Source organism: Peromyscus californicus, unplaced genomic scaffold, assembly GCF_007827085.1.
Source record: "Peromyscus californicus insignis strain IS unplaced genomic scaffold, ASM782708v3 Scaffold_4__1_contigs__length_199733344, whole genome shotgun sequence".
In the NCBI taxonomy this organism is placed as follows: domain Eukaryota; kingdom Metazoa; phylum Chordata; class Mammalia; order Rodentia; family Cricetidae; genus Peromyscus; species Peromyscus californicus.
In genome coordinates, this window is record NW_026294562.1 from 31,221,176 (window position 1) to 31,245,114 (window position 23,939).

Consider the following 23,939-nt stretch of genomic DNA (forward strand, 5'->3'; position numbering starts at 1 on the left):
TAGAAAGCAGCTTTTGCTACTCCCAAACATTGTTCAAGTAAATAATAAGGAAGAAGATGTTCTGCAGACAGAACACTGAAGATAATGATGGCTTTGTTTGGGTGAGTCATAGATGAATTACAACAAAGGTTTAGTTTTAGAGGGGGTATAGATATTTGATCACAGAGATTGTTTCTGTGTGTTAACCTCCTCCACAAAAATGTGTGAGGAAATTTAGTTTGTTTTTTCTCATAATTCCCTGGGTGGACTGAAACCACCAGCCAGTGTTTTGCTCAACATGCTGTAGCCTAAGTCAGGCATATTGGGGATATACAAGATGGTGCCACATCCCCCAAGTTCTCTTTTTTTTAATTAAGAAATTTTTGTATTCATTTTACATATTAATCACAGATTCCCCTTTTCCCTCCTCTCACCTCTTCAGCCTTTCCCCCATCCACTCACCTCCTATTCCCTCCTACAAGAAGGTAAGTCCTCCCATGGGGAGTTAGCAGAGCCTGGTCCACTTGGTAGGTGGAAGGAGGTCAAAGGAGGAAGAGATGGGTAGACGCCAGTGCAAAAATACATGCAACAACATAAAGAGCAACATGGCATCGCCAGAACCTAGTGGTTCTACAACAGCAAGACGGGAGTAGGGTCTCTCTTAACTCCCTTTGGTCACCAGCAGGCTACAGCAAGCTTCCTTCCAGCTCTGTGGCAGGCTTTCAAAGACAAGATTAGAAGCCAAGGCCTTGTCAAGCCCCATGCTGGCACATCATCTTGACCTCTTCCCTTTGGCTAAAGCAAGCCATCAGCTTAGGCCTGGCTCCAGAGGAAAGGAATTAGCCTTCACCTGTTGTTGTGAGATATGACAAACCATTTGAAATGATTTCTAAATCATCAAAGAAACACCAATCTATTTGTTTGTTTAAGTCAAGATGTAGTTACTACATTCCTGCCATATCACCAGAGCTGGAAGGAGGAAACTCTTTCCCCCCTTTCAGCCCTGTCACTGATGAATTTTGCTGTCTTAGTCACATGTATTTCATTTCCATGACTTATTTTTCCCATTTGAACCGGAAATAATGCCAGTTGATCTCTATGTTCTGTCTCTTATGTGGAACCTAGATTTAAACACACACACACACACACACACACACACACACACACACACACACACACTCACTCACCCCTACCTCGAGAACAGGTACTATTTAGCTATTGCTCTGTTTAGGGGAGGATGGGGAACAGCAGCGGGAGGAAGTGGAAGGAGAATGGGTGATATGATGACAAATGGGAGCAAGGCACAGTGATGTGCATGTATTAAAATGCCACAAAGAAACCCATTGTTTCATATGTTTCTAAATAAATATGTCAGATATTGAAAATAAAAATAGTACTTGATTTGCATGAAATGTTGTCTTTTAATTGTCACAGTTTTGATGTTACTATAGTAAATTACTTAGACTGAAGTAATAATGTTAATGAACAAGGAACAGTGGCCATATACCAGCTCCCAAGTTAGTTGTTATTTTATAACTATTAAGAAAAGTGAAACCAAGGGAATTACCACTTGCCCGTTTAGGTACTTAATGGAAGATTGTGTTTTATTAATAAAAGACTTATTTATCTTATAATATTCTTTTTCTAAAATCAGACACAGTTTCCTTCCCTGCCTGTTTCGCTTAAGTCACAGTCTTGCAGTGTAACCCAGAATGTCTTTGAACTCTTGACCTTCCCACCTTAGGTTCTGAGTGCTGGATTTTCAGGCATGCATTATCATACGCAGCACATTTTTTGTATGTATGTGATATGTGTAGGCATGTATACGTGTGTGTGTGTGGGGGGGGTGCACATGTCTATGCATCACTTGCAGTGTTTAGAGAAGAATGTTTGGTACCTTCCTCAATGGCTCTGCATTTTGTTCCCTTGAGATAGCATCTCTTGCTGAACCTAGATCTCCCTGTTTTTCAGTGAGGTGGGTAACCAGCTAGACCCAGTAATCCTCCATGTATCTGCTCCACTACCTCAAGTGGTAGGGTCTGCAGACCCATGCGGTCACACCTAGTTTTTACGTGGGTGATGGAGATCCAAAGTCAGGACACTGCGCTTGCCTGGCAAGCACTTTACCCACTCAGCCATCTCTCCAGCTGAATGTATTTTTAAATAAATTATCTGGGCATATAAGTTATGCAAATCTATAAAATAAGTTTTCTTTTCCTTTTTTGTTTTTGTTTTGTTAGACATGATCTCACTATGTAGACCTGGCTGGACTGGAACTGTCTGTGTACACCAGGCTGACCTCAAAATCACAGAGATCCACTTACTCTTGAGTGCTGGAATTAGAGGTGTGCACCACCAAACCTGGCAAAATCACAGCTTTTTATTCCTTGTTCTAACACCAAACCAGATATTATGGTGGAACTTTATAATTGGATACCTACTCACTTTGTTGGGTTTCTTTTGAGTTTTCCTTGTAAAATCATTTATATCAGATCACTCATGATTCCCACATTTAATATGCATCCTACACTTCCATTCCCCATTCTGCAGGATTCACGGTCTCATTTAAAGCCGGATTTTGTGTTATCTTTCCTCTTCCTTACCTTAGATGTTTTCTGTCCCTTGTTTCTCCTCTCAAACTGAAGCTAGTCGTGTAGACTCCCCACAAAGTGCATGATTATGTCTTTCTCAAGACTCAATTATACTTTACGTTCTTGATCACTTATCTCTTTCTATGTGTAGCTTGAGTTTTCCTGCCTGTCCCACAGTCAGGACAAATCTCTCTCACCTGCCAGTCCCAAGCCGCTCAAACCCGATCAAGTAAACACAGAGACTTATATTGGTTTCAAACTGTATGGCCGTGGCAGGCTTCTTGCTAACTGTTCTTACAGCTTAAATTAATCCATTTCTATTAATCTATACCTTGCCATGTAGCTTGTGGCTTACTGGTACTTTACATCTTCCTTGTCCTGATGGCGGCTGGCAGTGTCTCCCTGACCCAGCCTTCCACTTCCCAGCTCTATTCTCCTCTCTGTTAGTCCCGCCTATACTTCCTGCCTGGCCACTGACCATTCAGTGATTTATTCATTGGCCAATCAGCAACACATTTGACATACAGACCATCCCACAGCATCTATGACATCTGCAAACTAGAGAAAATAAAATACATAATTTTCCTGTTTTCAATTCTCAAAATGCAGCACAGGATCATAAAAGCTGTACCTCGCACATATATCAAGTTGTCTGAGTGGGATTTCTCTGTATGTATTTATAACCAAAGTCATTCACAGAAGTAATAACCAAATATTCATTCATTAAAGCCATATTTTGCACGTATTGTACATCTGTTGGGAACTCAATAGCAAGCTCCAGTCTTCACAACATCAACCCCAGCACTTAATCTGAACCATTTTAGTATCCAACAAATAGTACTGGTCCACTGGGTGTTGGTGGTGCAGGCCTTTAATCTCAGTACGCAGGAGGCAGAGGCAGGTGGATCTCTGTGAGTTTGAGGTCATCCTCGTCTACAAAGTGAGTCCCAGGACAGCCAGGGCTACACAGAGAAACCTTGTCTCAAAACAAATAAACAAACAAACTGGTCCAATTTATGCCTTCATTTAAAAAAATTTTTTTTAAAAAGTCAAATAGTTATTAAGGCCTAATAAATTTCTAGTCCTCTTCATGGAATGTGGCTTGTCTTAGGTCAGCTTGCTAATGTGAAAGCAATTCAGTCATTATAGATAGAAGCTGGGGGTCAAATTTCGATCAAAAGTTAGGCAAGCACACTGTGCTTTCTATGAAAAAGACAACACCAGATATTCAACAGTTGGACATACCGTGTTTATTCACCTACAAATGCTCTATTTCACTACACCTTATATTAATTTGGAATATCAGTTGTCCTATGGTCTAAATGAATTAAGGTCTATAGTTAGCAGCATGTTTAGATGATAGTAAGTGCTGAACAGATGTTAATGGTGGTTATTATTATTAAAGTCATTATGAAATATGTGCTATACATGTACTCAATAGGTAGAATTATTTTTATGACCCTTGAAATTACTGTTTTACTAAACTACTCACTTTTCATTGTATTCAGTAAAAGTTAATAGGATATAGACCCTTTGCTTACCTTTAATTTGCCAAAAAAAAATAATTCTGATCTGCTAAGATTCTCCCATTTTTTTAATCGACTACAGTAGGCATACATATTTGTTTCTTTTTGTACAAAGTAGTATAATCACTGGAAATTCATTTATTATGTTTCCTTCAGGTAAAGCATGGCTTAAGTACAGTATACACAAAGTCATTTACAACATGAATGACAATATTTATTAATAGTAAGCAGTCACAGTGTGAGTGCTCTGAGCAGGGTTTTATGCTAAGAGATTTATAGCTACATCATTTAATACCATTTAATCTCAATATTTCTATTAACTAAACATATTTGTTAATTTTGACAAACATCTTTAAAGGTGAGGATTTGATGATTTAATTGACTCCTTTAAATATTAATAGCAAAACAATTTTTAAAAAGGTTCTTTAAAGTAACTATATAGTATTTTGAGTATGGATATTTATTTCCTGCATTCTTATTCTTTGAAAAATTTAAATTCTTTTCTTTTTTTTTATTTTGCAATACAGTTCAGTTCTATATATCAGCCACGGATTCCCTTGTTCTCCCCCCTCCTGCCCCCCCTCACCTTCCCCCCAGCCCACCCCCTATTCCCACCTCCTCCAGGGCAAAGCCTCCCCCAAGGACTGAGATCAACCTGGTAGACTCAGTCCAGGTAGGTCCAGTCCCCTCCTCCCAGGCCGAGCCAAGCGATCCTGCATAGGCCCCAGGTTTCAAACAGCCAACTCATGCAATGAGCACAGGACCCGGTCCCACTGCCTGGATGCCTCCCAAACAGATCAAGCCAATCAACTGTCTCACCTATTCAGAGGGCCTGATCCAGTTGGGGACCCCTCAGCCATTGGTTCATAGTTCATGTGTTTCCATTCGTTTGGCTATTTGTCCCCGTGCTTTATCCAACCTTGGTCTCAACAATTCTTGCTCATATAAACCCTCCTCTTTCTCGCTAATTGGACTCCCAGAGCTCCACCTGGGGCCGAGCCATGGATCTCTGCATCCAGATCCCTCAGTCGGGTGGATGGGGTTTCTAGCTCGACAATTAGGGTGTTTGGCCATCCCATCACCAGAATAGGTCAGTTCGGGCTGTCTCTCGACCATTGCCAGCAGTCTGTTGTGGGGGTGTCTTTGTGGATTTCTGTGGGCCTCTCTAGCACTTTGCTTCTTCCTATTTTCATGTGGTCTTCATTTACCATGGTCTCCTATTTCTTGTTCTCCCTCTCTGTTATTGATCCAGCTGGGATCTCCCACTCCCCCAAGCTCTCTTTCCCTCGACCCTCGGCCTTCATTACCCCCACTCATGTCCAGGCTGTTCATGTAGATCTCTTCCATTTCTCCATCATTGGATGATTCCCGTGTCTTTCTTTGGGTCCTGTTTTCCAGGTAGCCTCCCTGGTGATGTGAGTAGCAGTCCAGTCATGAAAGAAAATTCACTGATAAAGAACGCATTTGAGATAATCAGACAAAATAAAGCACAGCACAATTTTCTTTATTCCATAAAAAGATTTATTAACATATATATATATATATATGGAGAAGCTTCATATCTACAAGAATCAAAATGATATTTGAGGAGAAACATTTATATTATGAATCAATAGGGACTAGCATGATAGGTAAAAGCACTTTCAGACAATGCCTGTTCTCTTGAGTTCAGTCCCTGGGACTCACATGCTGGAAGGGGAAAAACCACTCCTGCAAGTTGTCCTCTGACCTCCACATATACATCCATACCCATCCCTTTCACTCACATGCAAACATGCACACACACGTACATACACACACACACACACACACACACACACACACACACGCACACGCACACGCACACGCACACGCACACATGCACACACACATACACTAACAAAAGTAAAACAATTTAAAAAATTAGTTTGGGGAGCTAGGGCTATAGCTCGATACTAGAGTACTTCCTAGTGTGCATAAATGTCCCCACAGAATGACTGTTCAATATGTTATATCTTGATTATTTACTTCTACACAAGCCCAGGGGTTGTTTGTTAAGTTATCTTGGATCTATGGCCAAGCAAGCATACAAAAGACAGTTTTAACATCATCATTGAACATCTTTTTGCTTAGGCATCGCACCTGTAATCCCTGCACTGGGGAAGCTGGAGAAGGAAGACTGTGGTTTGGATGCTAGACTTGGCTTCGCTCCAAATGCCTGTGCTGATGTATAGAAGTTCACTGAGCTGTATAGACTCTGAGACTGCTTAATTTTGATGTGTGATGTTTTTATTTGCAAGGCTTTTTTTTAAAAATAAGCTTACGAAATGAGTAACAACAGTAAAACAACAGTAAAAATCTTTGACTATATTTTCTGAGTTCAACTTTTCATCCCTCATAATTTTATTAAAACCTTTACCTTAAATATTCTTGGGCAGATTTTAAAATATAAATTTAAATTTGAATTTAAAATCCATTTTCTTCATGCAACAAATGTTGAACACTTGCCATCTGCTAGGCACTAAGCTAAAGGGGTTGGATGCTCTACTTGACTTCAAGATAATTGTAGACGGGGGCAAATGTATGTCCTTAAAGAACCAAAGACCAAATATTTCACATGTGTGTGCTGGGTTGTCTCTGTTGATCTGCCCGGCTCTGCCAAGGTATCATGGAAACGGCCATAGATAATTCACAGCGGGCATGAGTGTAATCCACTACAATCTGATTTATAAAAATCAGCATTGGACCAGTGACAGAAGTTTGCTGCTGTGGGATGTAGCAATACATTATAGCCAGTCACAATGCAATAATTGTTATGGCAGAATCATACACAGGGCATATTAGGAGCACTAATATAAGCATCTAAATGTTCTCTTTGAGGGCATTTTTTTCTGACCTTCATCTTAAAAGTCTGGAGAAACCCACAAAATGTCATGCTGATATGTATTCTATTTTAAGGATAAAGGCCACTACTGTCTGTCTGTTACCTTAAAAAAATTCTCGGTATTTCTAAACCGGGTAGCCTGGAATTTTAGTTTCTTAATGAATTAATCAATTTTTCTTAGTAAATGAGTTATGTAATTCATTGTATTTGAAAAATAGTCTTTTCAGTCAGGAGTTAGCTTTTTGGAGTGTGATTTCCTTCCCAATGAAGACATTTAGATGAATAAGTGAATAATAAAGTACAAATTCTATAAATCAGAAATTCCTCATTTATTTGTAGATTTCATCTCATCTGCTGGTATACTAAAAAACAAATAGTGCTTTGCATAGTGTGTTTTTAATAAAACCACCATAAATTAAGAATCAGGAGATCCAGGGCCCATGTACAGGTGGCTCCATCCAAAAGTACAATAAATATGTGCTCCTTAGCATGGGAAATTCTGGACAAGGGTGCAGCTACTGGGAGGTAAAAATCAGACTCAGCGTCCAGAGATCGGGGGAAGTATAAACATGCTTTGGGTCTTGGGGAGATGATGCACTTACAGCATAAGAAATGTAGACTCCAGACAGCATCTTTCCCTGAAACTTTTTCCTTGCCATAAAAACTGAGGATTCTCCTGGCATTTCACAGGCCAGAATGAGAAATAATAATAATTTCCTTCAGTATATATACAGCCCTGCACAGTAAAGATGCAGACTGTACCTAGTGCCAATCAATGAGACAGAGCAAAGTTCAGGCTGGAGTGGGAGGGGGATAGGAGCCGCCTCTTAGGTTTTCAAAGAGTAGGTAGAAAACTATTACAGAACCTTCCAGACTGATGTCCACCGGTGTACCTGTTAGACATTTTAAAAGTCATGTGCTCCTTTTCTGTAGTAGCAATCAGATATAATTTGTTTAAATGCCATAAAAGCCCCTGCTATTTTACTTTTGATGTGGGCATAGGAAACTGTTTAATTTTGATAGCAAAGATCTGGGACAGTGTGACTTTTCTGGATAAGCCACAGGATTGGATGCTATTAAGCACTTCTTAGTTGGTTTACTAAAGTGTGTGCTAAGTGCCTGGCAACTATGTCAGCCACACTGGAGCATCCTGAGCTTTGCTTGGGAAAGTACACTACCAGAGGGTTTTAAAATGGTTATACCAGCCTGACATAAGACTATTCTGTCAGATCAGGTTTGGTGTTGCGCATAATTCTAGCACTCAGGAGGCTGAAGAAGACTGCCATGAGCTCAGGATCTGTGACTCCAGATCAATACCAGGCCCAATATCACATAGACCAGAATGACAGAATATGAGGTATGCATTTGGAAATGAAGAGATGCTTCTGTGTGTAGGCTGATTGGTATAGCTCCCTGATGGAATGAGGTGTGTTACAGGCACAGCCCACAAGACAGAATCTCATTGCCCTGTGAGAAGCCACCCATGTAGGTACTCTGGTACGGTGTGTAAACTGAACAACCTTTTGTGTGACCCTGGGTCAGACCATTATTCCTTTATCACATTTGGCTTCATTGCATATTGCTTTAATTTGCATGTTTTAAGTACCTGTGATATGACACACTCTATGTTAAGTGTAGTGTTATACAAGCTAAATTATATGTCCCTGTAATTGAGTGCTTACCCTATGGCATTCCCTTTACTAACTGCTTTATTTTTATTAGTAATGACAGCAGCTCCATAAGCTAGGTTTTGTTGTTTTCATTTTTCAACTAAGAAAGCTCCTTGACTTTAATAACTTGCCTGTAGCTGTAGGAAATGGGGGTTCTGGGATTCAGAATAAGTTTGTGTCTGATCCTAAGGTTTCTGTAATTAGTCATTAGACAGTAATGAGTTCTGTTAATGAATTTGTATATTATTGGAAGGACACAAATATGCTAATAGGTCTGATCCACATGTATGCTATCTAGTCAGATGCCTGCTTTGTTCTTGAATCTTGAACAAGTTTTTGTAACTTGTGGGAATTCAGAGAATTCTAAGACATGACACAGGCTAAATATCTTTGCAGCACCTTAGAAAATAAGCAGGAACAACTTTGTGATTTTAGCAATTCTTTCAAATTACCACTTATCAAATGAATACCTTTGACTGATAAGACATACTTACTATGTATTAAAGTCATCCAGATAGATGTTAAAAATCAGACATTCAAAACCAGGTGTGGTAGTACACACCTATAATCCCAGCACTTGAGATGTGGAGGCAGGAGGATTAAGAGTTCAAGATCATCTTTGGTTAATTATTGAGTTTGAGGCCAGCCTGTGCTACATGAGACCCTGTCTCCTGAATTGAGCAACATAAATATATCCTGAAATTGATTTCATATGGAATGAAATATTTAAGATATATAAGCTTATCTAGGTGTGCTGGTATACACCTATCACCTCAACACACAGTAGGCAGAGGCAGGGGGATCTTAAGTTCAAGACCAGGTGCTTGTAACACACCTACATGCAGAAACTGTCTCAACAAACAGAAACAGCAACAGCATCAGCAAACAGACATCAGGTGCAGGGGCTGGGGATATTACTCAGTTAGGAAGGAACATTGGTATATAAGCATCGGCACTCACAGTACCCACTTAAAAATCCAGATGCTGCCGTCCACTTCTGTAATCTCCGTGCTGGGAAGGCAGAGACTGGAGGATCCCTAGGAATTACAGGTCACCTAGTCTAGCTGAATTGGTTAGATCCAGGTTCAGTTAGAGACCCTGTATCAAAAAATAAGGACAAAGATACCCAACTTTGACTTCTGGTCTACACATATACACACACATGTATACACACACACACACACACACACACACACACACACACACACACTTATGTGCACCCCCACATTCACACACACATATATCACACACCTACACTAAGAAAAATTCAGATACAAATAAAATAAAAAGCCTCAAATATTATATGTATTCTACTTGTAACTACTTGTATGAGAAAACTACATCATCAAATTCCAGAGACAGAGAACAAGATAGTAGTTGCTAGAGGCTGGAGGAAGGGAAGAATGGGACTATTGTTTAACCATTGTCACTGAACTATATAATTGGAAATATTGAAGATAATCAGCTTTCATTTTATGTATGTATATATATATACATATATATAATCATAGTTTTGAAAAATGCATTAACTTTTTGAAACCTACCCCATGAGTGTTTGAATTAGACCCTCTAATGACAAAGCTTTGGAAAAATGAACTGAGGATCTTGTATAAGAATCTGCAGATGCCGGGCGGTGGTGGCGCACGTCTTTAATCCCAGCACTCGGGAGGCAGAGCCAGGCGGATCTCTGTGAGTTCGAGGCCAGCCTGGTCTACAGCACAAGATCCAGGAAAGGCGCAAAGCTACACAGAGAAACCCTGTCTCGAAAAACCAAAAAAAAAAAAAAAAAAAAAAAAAAAGAATCTGCAGAGGGCTGAGGAGACGGCTCAATGGCTAAAGCATGTGCCAATCAAGCATGAGGACCTGAGTTCGATCCCCAAGAATCCATATGAAGGTGGCATGGTAGTTTAATCCCATAGCTCGTACACTGAGATGATGGGCAGAGAAAGGAGAATCCCCAGAAGCTAGCCTGGTGATGGCAATGACTAACTACAAAAAGAAATCATGTCACAAACAAGGTGGAAGGTCAACACTAGGACTGAGGTTGTCCTCTTTCCTCTAGAGGCAAAACAAACAAACAAACAAAGAAAAATCTGCAGAATGGGGCACCAGGTAGATGGATCAGCCATAAAGTTCTTGGTATACATGAATGCAGACCTGAATTGCATTCCCGGTACCCATGTAAACAAGCCAGTTGTTGTTTCTGTAATCCCAGCATTGGGAAGCTGAAGAGAGATAGATTCATGGGACTCACTGGCAAACTTGTCTAACCTAATCTGTAAGCACAAGGTTCAGGGAGAGGCTCTGTCTCAAAAATAAGATGGATAAACAACTGGCATGCTCTTTCCCGGGAAAGATTATTTGCACACACCCACACCACCCTGCTTCCAATCCCCAGTATTCCTTAGATGCCTGTAGCTCTTTGTGGAGGGCTGAAGCTTCATAGGCTTTCCCCTCTCTACTTCAGTATGTCTATTGTCATTGTCCTTGTTCAACCTCATGCTTAGGCAGTAATGCTGGTGAGATTTTACGGGTGTAGCTTCTGACATTACTAGCAGAGACAATCTCACAGCAAACTCCCTGATCCCCTGGCTCTTACAATCTTTCTACCTCCTCTTCTGCAATGTTCCCTGAGTCTTAGGAATAGGAGGTTTTTTGTTTGTTTGTTTGTTTGTTTGTTTGTTTTTAATGTATCTATTAGGACTGGGCTCTACAACTGTGCATTTTGATTGGTAGTGGTTTTCTGTGATGTTCTCTGTCTGTTGCAAATAGAACTTTCCTTAATGAGGGGTGATGACTGCACTTATCCATGGGTGTAAGGACAAATATTTAGGATGTAATTTAGGGACTCTGCTAAATTATAATCTCAAAAAACTTAAAGAAAGAACTTTTAAAAATTAGATCGAAAGTACCCAACATTAATCCCTGGCCTCCACATTCATGTGCACACAAACAGATGCACACATGTACACACACAGGATCATAAACATATACACAGAAGGCTGTAGAATTAAATTACATTCAAATCAAGTCTGACGGCTTCTAGTTACATGTATCAGAATTTTAGAAGGTGGTTTTATGAGAGTAGTTGTTGGATTGTCATTGTTTTTATACAAGTAAGTTGGTAGTTATGTAGAGTGCTTTTAATGTTAAAACAATACGTTTATATTCTTCTAGATGATTTCATAGCAGCTGTTTAGAGATTGCTTGATCCAGACTTACTTCTGCATTAGAGATTAAAACCACTGAATTTTGCTGAGCTAGAATGACTTGCCTCTCCATTGCACATATGACCTATTGTTAGTAACAGAATGGAAGATGCCCAACTAAAGGGGGTGTTTTAAGTAAGTGTTGTGGGAATATGTTTTCTATTTCTTTTTAGTCCTTTAAAATTTCATGAACTCTCATAGCATGATTATGATCTCTTCTGGGTATTTTCCTCCCCATGGTGAGAAAGCAATACAATGCACCTTAGCTAGTTCTTTCTCGACCGGGAATCTGGACCCCAAATCTTCCTGAATCACCCCTGAGCTCACTTTCTGGGTCAGCTTGAGCTTTTCCCCAGCTTATTGCCTATCAGTTGTTTACTCTGTGTACTGGCTAAAACAACCACAGTGTGTTTGGAGAATGCTCCATGTGGGGATGGAAGTTGGTTGTGATGGGAGCCAGAGGGCCATGTGTTGGAGATGGGGCTGGAGAACAGCCTATTGAAATATATTATTATTAATTCCTTATAGTCTTCCTTGTTTTTCTAAACAGGCTAATGGATTCTTTCTATTCCTTGGTCTCAGATTTCTTTATTACCAGAAACTTCAGGTAGAAAAGACTCCTCTTGGCCGGGCGGTGGTGGCGCACGCCTTTAATCCCAGCACTCGGGAGGCAGAGCCAGGCGGATCTCTGTGAGTTCGAGGCCAGCCTGGTCTCCAAAGCGAGTTCCAGGAAAGGCGCAAAGCTACACAGAGAAACCCTGTCTCGAAAAACCAAAAAAAAAAAAAAAAAAAAAAAAGAAAAGACTCCTCTTAACCATTTGAAAAGCCTAACTTCACTTGAAAAAGAGTATTTGTGGTCTAACAAAGTTGTTTAGTTTTTGTCAGTGTGACACAAATCAGAGTCACCTGAAAAGATAGAACCTCAGTTGAAGATTGCCTCCACTCTGTTTGTCTCTAGGAAGTATTTTCTTGATTAATGATTGATGTGGGAGGGCTCAGCCTCCTATGGGCAGTACGGAACCTGGGCACATGGTCCTGAATTGTTTAAGAAAGCAAGCTGAGCAAGCCAGTGAGCAGCACTCCTTTCCTGGTCTCTGTTTCAGTTCTTTAATTCTATAGAAAGATACTGGCATATAAATAATACTTGTCTATATTGGCCACATTAGATTTGATTCATAATTAATTTCTCATGACAGAATCAAAAGGCTCTAATTACCCAATTGCTATCCTAAGATAATAATATATTATAATTAGTTATAATAATATTTCATTTATAATATGCTATTGATATGTAACAGAGTAATATAATATGTATCATATAATTGATATATTAATTATATTATTTTAATATAATCATTAATATACGAATATAATTCTGTATGTTTTGTTCTAAATTAAAGGCATTACTAAGCTGTTTTCAAACTTTTCTGGAGATATTTTGCTTTATAAACATGTGGTTTAATCTAATATTGTTTGATAGGCATGTAAGCAGGCAGGCAGGTACATTATTATTTTTTAGACAGTATCTCATATAGCCCAGGCTGGCCTTGGATTACTGATTGATCATCCTGCCTCTGCCTTTCCAGAGTTTTGATTACAGGCACATTCCACAACACCCAGCACCTTACATTTGCAAAGGATGCTAGTGGTGCAGAGTTGAAATTCCAGCTCTTGCTAAGGCAAAAGGATTCTAAATTCAAGACTAGCTTAACTTAGAGGGAGAGCAAAAGTGGTAGAGATTCTTCTACTCTGGTTCTATCCCCAACAACACAAAATAATAACAACAATGATAAACAAAAAACACACAACTTTTGTTAAAGTACAACTATTTAGTACTAAGTAGGTTTAAAACTTGCTTATAAGATATTATTGATAAAAATAAATCTTCATTTTCTTCTAATGGTTCCTCCTTTCAGCCTCAAGGAGCCACCCTTGCTTCCATTCCTGTCTCACAACCCACAGCCAGTCTAATTATGTGGTTTCTACTTTCAAAATGTAGCACAGAGTCCGATGACGTCTCAAACCACCCTGCCCCAACCTCCATCACCTGCCATGCCTCAAACTGGTCTCCCAGTTTCTACCTAAGTCCTTTGGAGTATATTCTCTGTAGAGCTCTTTGGAGCACTCTTCAGTATGTAAATAAGGTAATGCTATTTTGGGTCAGAGCGCTGCAGTGACCCCAGATTTTACTCATATTAAATCCTTACAGTGGTTCACAGGAATCTTTGTGGCATTACCACCTATACTTCTTTATCTATTGCTATTCTACTTTTCCTGCACAATGAAATTCAGGCACTCTGATCTCTTTGTCGGAATCTACCAGGCTCTTATAAACACACACACACACACACACACACACACACACACACACACACACACACACGCATGCATGCAAATGCACACACAAACACAGGAATATGCAAGGATGCATACTACTAGCCATTAAAATGATGATAACACCCTATGGCAGATAGTTCTCATTGTTTGTGTATGAGGGAATAAGAGTCAAGAAGGCAAATAACAACTTAAACTCATTATGAAAAATAGTTTTAGCTTTGAAGAATACCATGAAAATGTTGGAAAGAATGCTTGGGCCACACCTTAGGAACTACTTCTATATATATAATTGTTGTTCAATATTGTTTAATTAGTATTCTATATCCATTCCTTTATTGCTGTAATGTAATTATTTGTACTTAGCCTCTTCATTATTAACTTCTATACAATTGATCATCACAAATAAAATCCTAAAGACTAATTAGGTTTATTGGATGTCTATTATTATAGCTTTTCCAGACTCTTCAAAAATCCAGTGTCATAAAGTAAACAGTAGATTGGCATACAATAGGAGACTAAAGAGATAGAGTAGCTAAAAGCAGTGTCCTAACATTAAGCAGATCTTCTCTGAAAAGAACATTTAAAAAATCATTTTAAGATTTATTTTATTTTAACTATGTGTATATACATGTGTCTCTGTGAGGGTGTGTGTAAGAATGAGTACAGTGCCCACAGAGGCCAGAAGGGGGCATTGGCTCCCTGGAGCTGGAGTTACAGGTGGTTGTGAACCACCTGATGTGGGTGCTGGGAACCAAATTCTGGTCCTCTACAAGAACAATATGTGTTCTTAACCTCTGAGCCATCTCTCCTGCTCCTGAAAACAACAACAACAACAACAACAAAAACCTAATTAATAGAGTCTGGAGAGACAGCTCAGTGGTTAAGATCACTGGCTGTTCTTCCAGAGGATCCAAGTTCAATTCCCAGCATCCACGTGGCAGCTCACAACCACTTGTAATTCTAGTTCCAGGGGATCTGATGCCAGCTTCTAGCCTTAAAGGGTACTGCATGTGCTTGGTGCACAGCACGCATCCAGGCAAAATGCCCATATATAAGATAAAAATAAATCTTAAAATCCAAATTAAAAAGATATTCTTAGACATTATATAATATTTGTGATATTATTGAGTTAATTTTATTCTGTATAGTAGTGATATTAAGGTTATTTTGGAAGCCTCCCACCCCTGTTTATTGTCTTTTGATTTGTTTGAGACAGTGTCTTGCTATAAAACTTAGACTGAAAATTTCTATATAGCCCAGGCTGGCTTCAAACTCAGGATCCTCCTGCCTTCATTTCTATGAGATATCTGCTGAAGCATTAATGAAGAGACTTTTGAAAGATAAAACACAACCTTAAGTATTTATACAGCTATATCTATCTGTAGCTTACTATGCATATATGTAGAGAAATAAAAAGTAATAATATAAGAATGGTATATGTTAACAAATGATTCTAGTATTGGTAACATCAGCAGTTCTTAAACTATTCTTTCTTTTTTACAATTTGCTTGATATTTTCCATAATAAAAAGTTGAAAGATAATTGAAGTCAATCAAATGGTATTAAAACGAGTAATATTTCTAAATCATTACCTAAAGGAATAGTGAGCTAGGATGTTTTGTTATTTTTTGGTTTTTGGAGACAAGGTCTCACTGGAGGTCTGCATGGCCTGGCACTTACTTTGTAGAACAGGCTAGCTCAAACTTATGGTGATCCTCTTGCCTTAGCCTCTGGTTGTTAGGTGATTATACATCACCATACCCAGAATGAGCTGGCAAAGAATTATTCTGAAAAGCATTTTCTGGTACCCTCACTGTAGATGACATATTTCGATGAGCTATAGATGAGCGCCACATTCATCTAAATGGGTACTTTTATGTTTTTAGTTCTCCTGATGTTACATGATGTGACCTTAGACAACCTCTCAAGGTTGGTCACAGTTATCTGGAGAATAGAAGACTATAATGAGCCAATGATAAGGCTGTTGTAAAAATGAAATTTATGTTATCTATAAAACCCTTACCCTAGTGCCTGGCAAATAAAAAGCATTCAAATCTCATCTTCTATCATCTGTCATTACAGATTCCAAGCCTCCGCTTCATTCAATAAGGAAAACAAATAGAAAACCGCCACACTCAATCACCTCTATTATATTGCATTGAAATGCGGTCTCTTACTCCAAGCCTAGTGCAAGTCCTTAGGAACCATTTGAACACATCTGTAAGAATTACTTGCAATTAACATGCAAATTGTTATAATACATTATTTTAACCATAAAATATTCTTCTCTAGTGGTTAGCATTCTGTCTGGAAGTTTGTTCTAATAATGGTTTGCCTTCAGTGTTTCAAACCAGAAAGCCCTGTCTTGAATTACCATTTACCAAAATTATTGGAATCTCAGTTGATGTCTTTTAATGCATTTGAGAAAATTCAACTCATCTATTTTCTGGGTAGAATTTTAAACTGACTATCCTCAGTTGTTTTGTTTTTGGAGTTCACGCTGCTGGCAGACAGATAATTCTTAGAAAGCAGATTAGTTACATGATAGAACTTATCTGGTGTTTAAAGAAGAATAGATCTTTGAATTTTAAAGAACAGAGTGCTTTCAGACTAACTAATGAGCAGGAAATCACTTACTTTTTTTTCTGTTGAATGATTTTTTTCATTTTAAGTCCAGAACTGAATCAGATGTTACTGGCCATTTCTTACATTTTTTGCGCTTGAGTATGGTGTGTGTGTGTGTGTGTGTGTGTGTGTGTGTGTGTGTGTGTGTGTGTATCTGCTCTTGAAGGGTAGAAAGAGGCTTCAGGCATCCTTTTCTATCACTCTCCACCTCATTCCTTTGAGGCAGGGTCTCTAACTGAACCTGGAACTCATGCCTAGCCTAACTGTCAACCAGCAAGACACAGCAGTTATTCTTTCTCTTGCCCCTGCAGAGGTGCTGGGGTTCAGATGTAGGTGCGTGGATACAGATGGGGGTGTTGGGATACAGATGGGGGTGCTGGGATACAGATGTAGGTGCTGGGTTACAAATGTAAGTGCTGGAATACAAATGTGGGTGCTAGGATACAGATGTGGGTGCTGGGGTACATTGCAGGTGCTGAGATACAGATGTAGGTGTTGGGATACTGATGTGGGTGCTGGGGTACAGATGTGGGTGCTGGGATACAGATGTGGGTGCTGGGGTACAGGTGTAGGTGCTGGGATACAGATGTAGGTGCTGGGTTACAAATGTAAGTGCTGGAATACAAATGTGGGTGCTAGGATACAGATGTGGGTGCTGGGGTACATTGCAGGTGCTGAGATACAGATGTAGGTGCTGGGATACTGATGTGGGTGCTGGGGTACAGATGTGGGTGCTGGGATACAGATGTGGGTGCTGGGGTACAGGTGTAGGTGCTGGGATACAGATGTAGGTGCTGAGGTACAAATGTAGGTGCTGGGATACAGATGTAGGTGCTGGGGTACAGATGTAGGTGCTGGGGTACAGATGTAGGTGCTGGGGTACAGATGTAGGTGCTAGGATACAGATGTAGGTGTTAGGATACAGATGTGGGTGCTAGGATACAGATGTAGGTGCTAGGATACAGATGTGGGTGCTGGGATCTGAGCTCTGGACCTCAGGCATACACAGCAAGTGTTTATACCTGCTGAACTGTCTGTCTACTCCCACTGTTATTCATTTCTTAATGTTTCTTCTTATAAAGGATTCTTCATTTGTATTAATAAATGCTGCACAATTGTTTTGTGCTGGGAATAGAACCAGGGCCTTGTGCTTGTTAGATAAGTGCTTTACCACTGAGCTAAACCTACAGCCCCAGCCCAATGTTTTGAAACATATAAAATTATAAAACATAATAAATTAAAAATGCCCTCCTAACTCTAAATATTTTTTTATTTCATTTAATATTCTGCACAGTTAAAGGAATACTATTTTTTTCTCATGGATAATAGCTCTCATGAAAATGTAGCATGCTTTACATAGAGCATATATTTAAATAGAAGTTGTCATATAGAAGTAACAGGAGTTTTTAGGACAGTAGTGTGTATTTTCCAGAAATACTCAATATGGTAGAAACACTAATTAATCTAACATCTCAGAAGTTGAAAGAGAGTTCATCAAAAGAACAAGGAAGGGGTGTGTTTTCCACCCTGCAGAACTCACGGAACCAGCTTTCTCTATCTAAGCTCTGGTTCTCAACCTTCCTAATATGTGACTCTTTAACATAGTTGCCATGTCGTGGTGACTCCAACCATAAAATTATTTTGTTGTTGCATCATAATTTTAATTTTGCTACTGTTACAAATCATAATGTAAATACCTGACATGCAGGATAACTGGTATGCAACACCCCAAAAGAATCACAACCCACTGGTTGAGGCCACTGCTCTGTTGTCTACTGTCCCTGCAAGCTGTTGAAACTGACTGCCTTCTGGAAATGAAAACCTACCTCGCTCAGACCAGGGCAGCAAATCTGGCAGAACAGGTGGTCCTGGGTGAATTGCTATGCCTCTGCATAAACCCTGGAAATCCATCAATACACTTTCCCCTAAGTAATGGGAATTAGAGTGACAAATTAAGAGCAGAAAGTTCATGCTTGTTTCCAAACTGCAGGCTAAGGCTTCTTTCAATGCGTTCCCCTCATCAACCTGAAGTTGTGCTGTAAATCAGGTATCAGACATGCGAGTGTACACACCCCCATTTGTAGTCTTTATTCAAGCACTGAAAACTAGCAAATGGGATTTTAGTCCTCAACCCCAGCTGGCACTTTCATTAGACTCTAAGGAAATATGCCATAATTAGTTTTAGTTTATAATTCATTAGTTCACATACAAATGCATAAATTAATTTTTTTCCCCTGCTTTTACTTTTGACACCATTCAGTAATTTCACTTGCTGTTTCATGGGAAGAAGTGAGAACTGGGTGAGATGAAGGGAACTGACATTTGAATCATAGCCATGCCAGTCTTATTTTAGCCTGTCTAATCTGAATACATCTTCTCAAAGCAAAACCCTTATCATCAAAGGAGTTTCTTAAATAAAAGGGTTTATTGAAGCCCACAGATGCTAGCCAGAAAAATAAAGGACCAAGTTGTGGGCCTGTTTCCTGCAATGACCTGGAGCAGGGCAAGCTAGCAGTTCAAAATGCCATGGAGCAGGGGCAGAGTTTAGCAAACTTTTTGTTAATATTGCAGAAGAAACTTGCATTGACCGTGCTGAGAGGGCAGGATAGCCCAGAGCTTGGATAGGAAGGGTTGAGAGGGTAGTCTACAAGGACCAGCAATGGTGCAGCATAGACTTGTTTGTTTGGATTAATAGCCTGCCAAGTTTACATAGAAACACGAGACTGAGGATCATAGTATTTGATCCTGAGGAGACTTAAAGCTTTAACAGTTATTCCAACATAAAATGGTCTTATTCTTTGGGTATATAGCTGTGCCCACTCCTTGCATTTCATCTCGTCTTTTCCTGCCCTCTATCCATTTGTCATAAAGTGTCAATGAAAGAAACACCTCTGACCTCTAAGGAACAAAAGAGATGGTTTATTCTGGGGCCACATATGAGTGACCATGGATGGCCCAAGAATGCAGATTTGGGTTTCACCAAATATCATGTTCTAATGAATTAGCAATTTTGTTACTTTTGGTGATGGATACATCAGGTAGGTGGATTAGAGTAAGGCAGGGGAGACTGCTATAGGCTTCAGATACTATCTGACAACATTTTTAGCCCTTCAGTTGACTAGGGTTCTGTTCTTCCATTCCATGGGAATTAACTAATAGTCCCAAAGATGTTGGGTCATATACAGAGAATGGTTATTAAGAGTGCTAAAGATGCCCTAAGATAATTTGGCTCTGAACTTGTCACATTTCAGCCTCTCCATGTCACTGAAGTTCTAATCAGTTGATCAGGCTTTGTAGTCCCAACTTCTTTCCAGGAATTCTCATTCATGCCAGTTAGAACATCTCAGAATTGTTCCCTTATGAAGCAGTCACAGTCAGTTCCTCCATAACTTCGCTCAACAAGTACTGCTGAGCTTACGAATTATGAGTCACACTCACACCGTATATAGTTCTTGTGTTTAGTGTGTTTTTGTTCTAGCAGTAAACACATGCTATCAAGAAGAAATGCTGTCTAATTACAGTTATAGTAAGGGCACAAAGAGGAAGGGTGTCTCTCAGAAGCAAGAATGTCTGTCTAGTATGTCCCAGGTTAGACCCACCAAGACTTTTCACTAAAGAAAACCAAAAAGAATTATGGAGGAGATCTTGACTTAGTAGAGGAGGGGCAGAGGACAACAGTTGTTGAATGAATACTTTCAGATCCCAATAAATCATCAATATCTTAAAGGGTGGGTAGGAGCTAGAACGGAGGAAATGGTGTACATAGGAGAACCTGGGAAAAGGAGGTGGAACTGGTGGAATCTGGTGAGAGGAGACTGGAGAGGGAGAGAGTGATTGTCTACATACCACAGCTCAGGCCCTCAAAGTCACAGAAGTAAATAGAAGTGTGGATTGACCTAAAGTGTCAGAACACTAAGCTTTATTTGCAACATACTGTGGCTAGTTTTAATGTCAACTTGACACAGGCTTGAAACATCAGAGAAGAGGGAGCCTTGACTGAGAAAATGCCTCCAGAAAGAAGATTTAGATCATAAACCTGTAGGGTATTTTCTTAATTAGTTATTTGTGGGGGAGGGCCCAACCCTTTGTGGGTGGTGCTGTGCCTGGGCTGAAGATCCTGGGTTCTGTATGAAAGCGGGCTGAGCAAGCTATTAGGAACAAGCCTGTAAGCAGCATCCCTCCATGGCCTCTGCATCAGCTCCTGCCTCCATGTTCCTGTACTGACTTCCTTCATGATGGACTAAGATAGGAAGCATAAGTCAAAGAAACCCTTTCCTCCCCAGCTTGCTTTCAGTCATCATGTTTATCACAGCAATAGAAACCAAGGCAGAAATTGGTACAGATAATGGGCATAGTCATGACAGACTTGACCATGGTATTTTTGAGAGGAATGTAGAAGGTCTTTAGCACTTTGGTCTAGGAAACTCAGTGAGTATTGAGAGCTTAGTGGGATGTTGTGTAGGAGCAAAGAAGATAGAAATGTTGAGAGAAGTGCCATAGAGGCCTGGCTTGTGAAGTTTTAGTGGGAAGCAAAGGTGCTAGCCGGCCATGTGTGTGAAGAGTCTGTGGTGTCTGGTCGGCTGGAACTGGTGAATCAGCTGGGGTTAACAAGAAACCAGAACCTCTAAAGTAAGACCTTTGCTTTCCTAGACAATGAATGCTGGTCAGCTGGGGCTGAAGAATCAGCTGTGATTAAGAAGAGACCAGAATCATTGGGGTGAAGTCTTCTGGGAAGTGTTTCCTCAGGGTTATTACACAGAAGCTGTATTCCAGAGGCACTCAAGGCTGTACCTTGTGCTGGTAGCTAAACTTGGTAGTGTAAGCATCATCCAGGTGGTACTGGTTTTGAAGGCATGAAGGTGTCATGGGGTCAGCTGAGGCTTGGTTCTGTGTGTCACAGGTAGAGTTTCTGGAGAGAGCCCAGGAGAGGCTATTGGTAAAAGTGCAGCCCAGATGCAGCAAAAGACCCCTGTAACATGAATCTTAAAGGGTCTTATTAATACAAAAAACCGAGAGCCAGATATTGAGGCGAAAGCTGAAAGATCAGAGAAACAGAACAAGCCAGCCACATTCTTACCTCTATGAAATCCTTAGCCCTAAGAGAGTGAGTTTCTGTTTCCTCAAGCCATATATACCTTTTCTGCCCTGCCATCTTACTTTCTGGAATTAAAGGCATGTGTGCTTCCCAAGCAAAGGCATGAGATCTCAAGTGTTAGGATTAAAGGTGTGTGCCACCACTGCCTGGCTATGTTTCCAGTGTGGCCTTAAACTCTCAGAGATCCAGACAAATCTCTGTCTCCTGAATGATAGGATTAAGGGTGTGTGCCACCACTGTCTGGCCTCTATGTCTAATCTAGTGGCTGTTCTGTTCTCTGATCCCACATAAGTTTTTTGGGGTACATAGTATATTGGGGTGCACAATATAAACCACAGACTCCAGCATGTTAGAGATGCCAGTACCTTGGGATGACCCTTAACAACAGCATCCACAATAGAGTGGAAAAAGATGCAGCCAGAAGACAAGCTGTGTGTGCTGCAGAGAGTGGAACCAGAGAAGTGAAGAGTCCAGAGATCATGATTAGATCCCAGACATTTAACAGTTAGAGTTCAGTTTTGTTTTGATTTGATTGTGACTGTACCTTAGTTCTTTCCTCTTGAAATAAGAAAATATTTAAATTATTATTTTTTTATAGGAGCCCATGGTTGAGAGACTGTCAGTTTTAAAAGAGACTTTGGATTTTTTTTTTAAAAGAGACTGAACTTTTAAAGTGTATAAATTTATAAGACTGTGAGTAAGACTTTTCTAAGTTTGTAAAATGTTTTATACTGTGATGTTAATATAAATTTGTGATCTTGGGGATAAACAAGAAAGGAAAGGTTGTGGTTTAACAGTGATGTGTTTATGCCAAGTTGACAAGAGGCCAGTTGTCCTGGCTAGCTTTTTGTCAACTTGACACAAGTTAGAGTCATCTGAGGGAAGGGAGCCTCAGTTGAGAAAATGCCTCCAGAAATCTTGCTGTAGGCAAGCTTATAATGCATTTTCTTAATTAGTGATGGATGCAGGAGGGCCCAGCCCATTGTGGATGGTACTATTCCTGGGCTAGTGGTCCTGGGTTCTATAAGAAAGCACGTTGTGCAAGCCATGGTGAGCAAGCCAGTAAGCAGCACCCCTTCATGGCCTCTGCATCAGCTCCTTTCTCCAGGTTCCTGCCCTGACTTCCTTCAGTGATGGACTCCATGTGGAAATATAAATCAAGTAAACCCTTTCCTCCTCAACTTGCTTTTGGTTATAGTGTTCATCACAGCAATAGAAACCCTGATTAGGACACATACCTTCTCCTTTCTAGACATCAAACACATTTCGATGACTTTAAGTTCTGTGATCATCAACTGTAGATTCTTAATCAAGAAATGTGTTTGCATTTTCCATGCAGACATATTTGTTATATCGAGCTGCCATGCAGGTGTTCACCATCACTCTCTGCTTTGTTTTCCAGCGTTCCCACATTCCAGAGCCTTCCTGACGAAATCCTCAGCAAGCTGGCCGATGTCCTCGAGGAGGTAACTGTTTTGATCCTTTGAACATCTTGAGATGGAACCCAGACTTGGGGCGGGGCTGGGCTGCTTTCTTTCACAGCTCTGGGATGACACGTGTGAAACTGCTGAGAAACCTTGTCCGTTTGTCCCAAGCTCTGGGAGGAGCTGTAGATTTGACTTCAAATCAAAAGCAGCTTAATACACCCAGCATTCATACACAGTTAGACACAGGCATGTCAGTTATGGGGGAGAAAACATTTCATTGTGGTAAATATGTTATTTTGATGTCTATAAATGACACCCTGCACTTTTCTTCTTCTTTTTTTTGAGTAATTGTAGTTGTCATTCTGATATTCACAAGTTTACAAAAAGAATTCGTAGTTGAGTCCATATATTCTAAGCATGTGTGTATTTTGCATATATAATTTCATGCCTGAATGTGGAATGCCACAGCCTTTTCATTGAACCCATGGTGTTGAGGAAGATGAGAAACAGTGGGCTCGAGGCTCCTCATACCCCATGGAGACCCTGCTTAGAGAGGAAATGAACTTCTTCCACTCACACAGAAGCTTGGCAGTGAACTGAAAGCACCCTGTTCCCTC

The 23,939-nt window shown here is 40.1% G+C and overlaps 1 protein-coding gene across 1 annotated transcript in view; it reads left to right on the forward strand.

Annotated features, from left to right (window-relative positions):
* Positions 1-23,939, forward strand: part of Prkg1 (protein kinase cGMP-dependent 1) — a 1,138,884-nt gene that overhangs the window by 756,080 nt on the left and 358,865 nt on the right. The window contains 1 exon segment of the mRNA XM_052760872.1: positions 23,298-23,361. Within this exon segment, the coding sequence (XP_052616832.1) occupies positions 23,298-23,361 (64 nt within the window).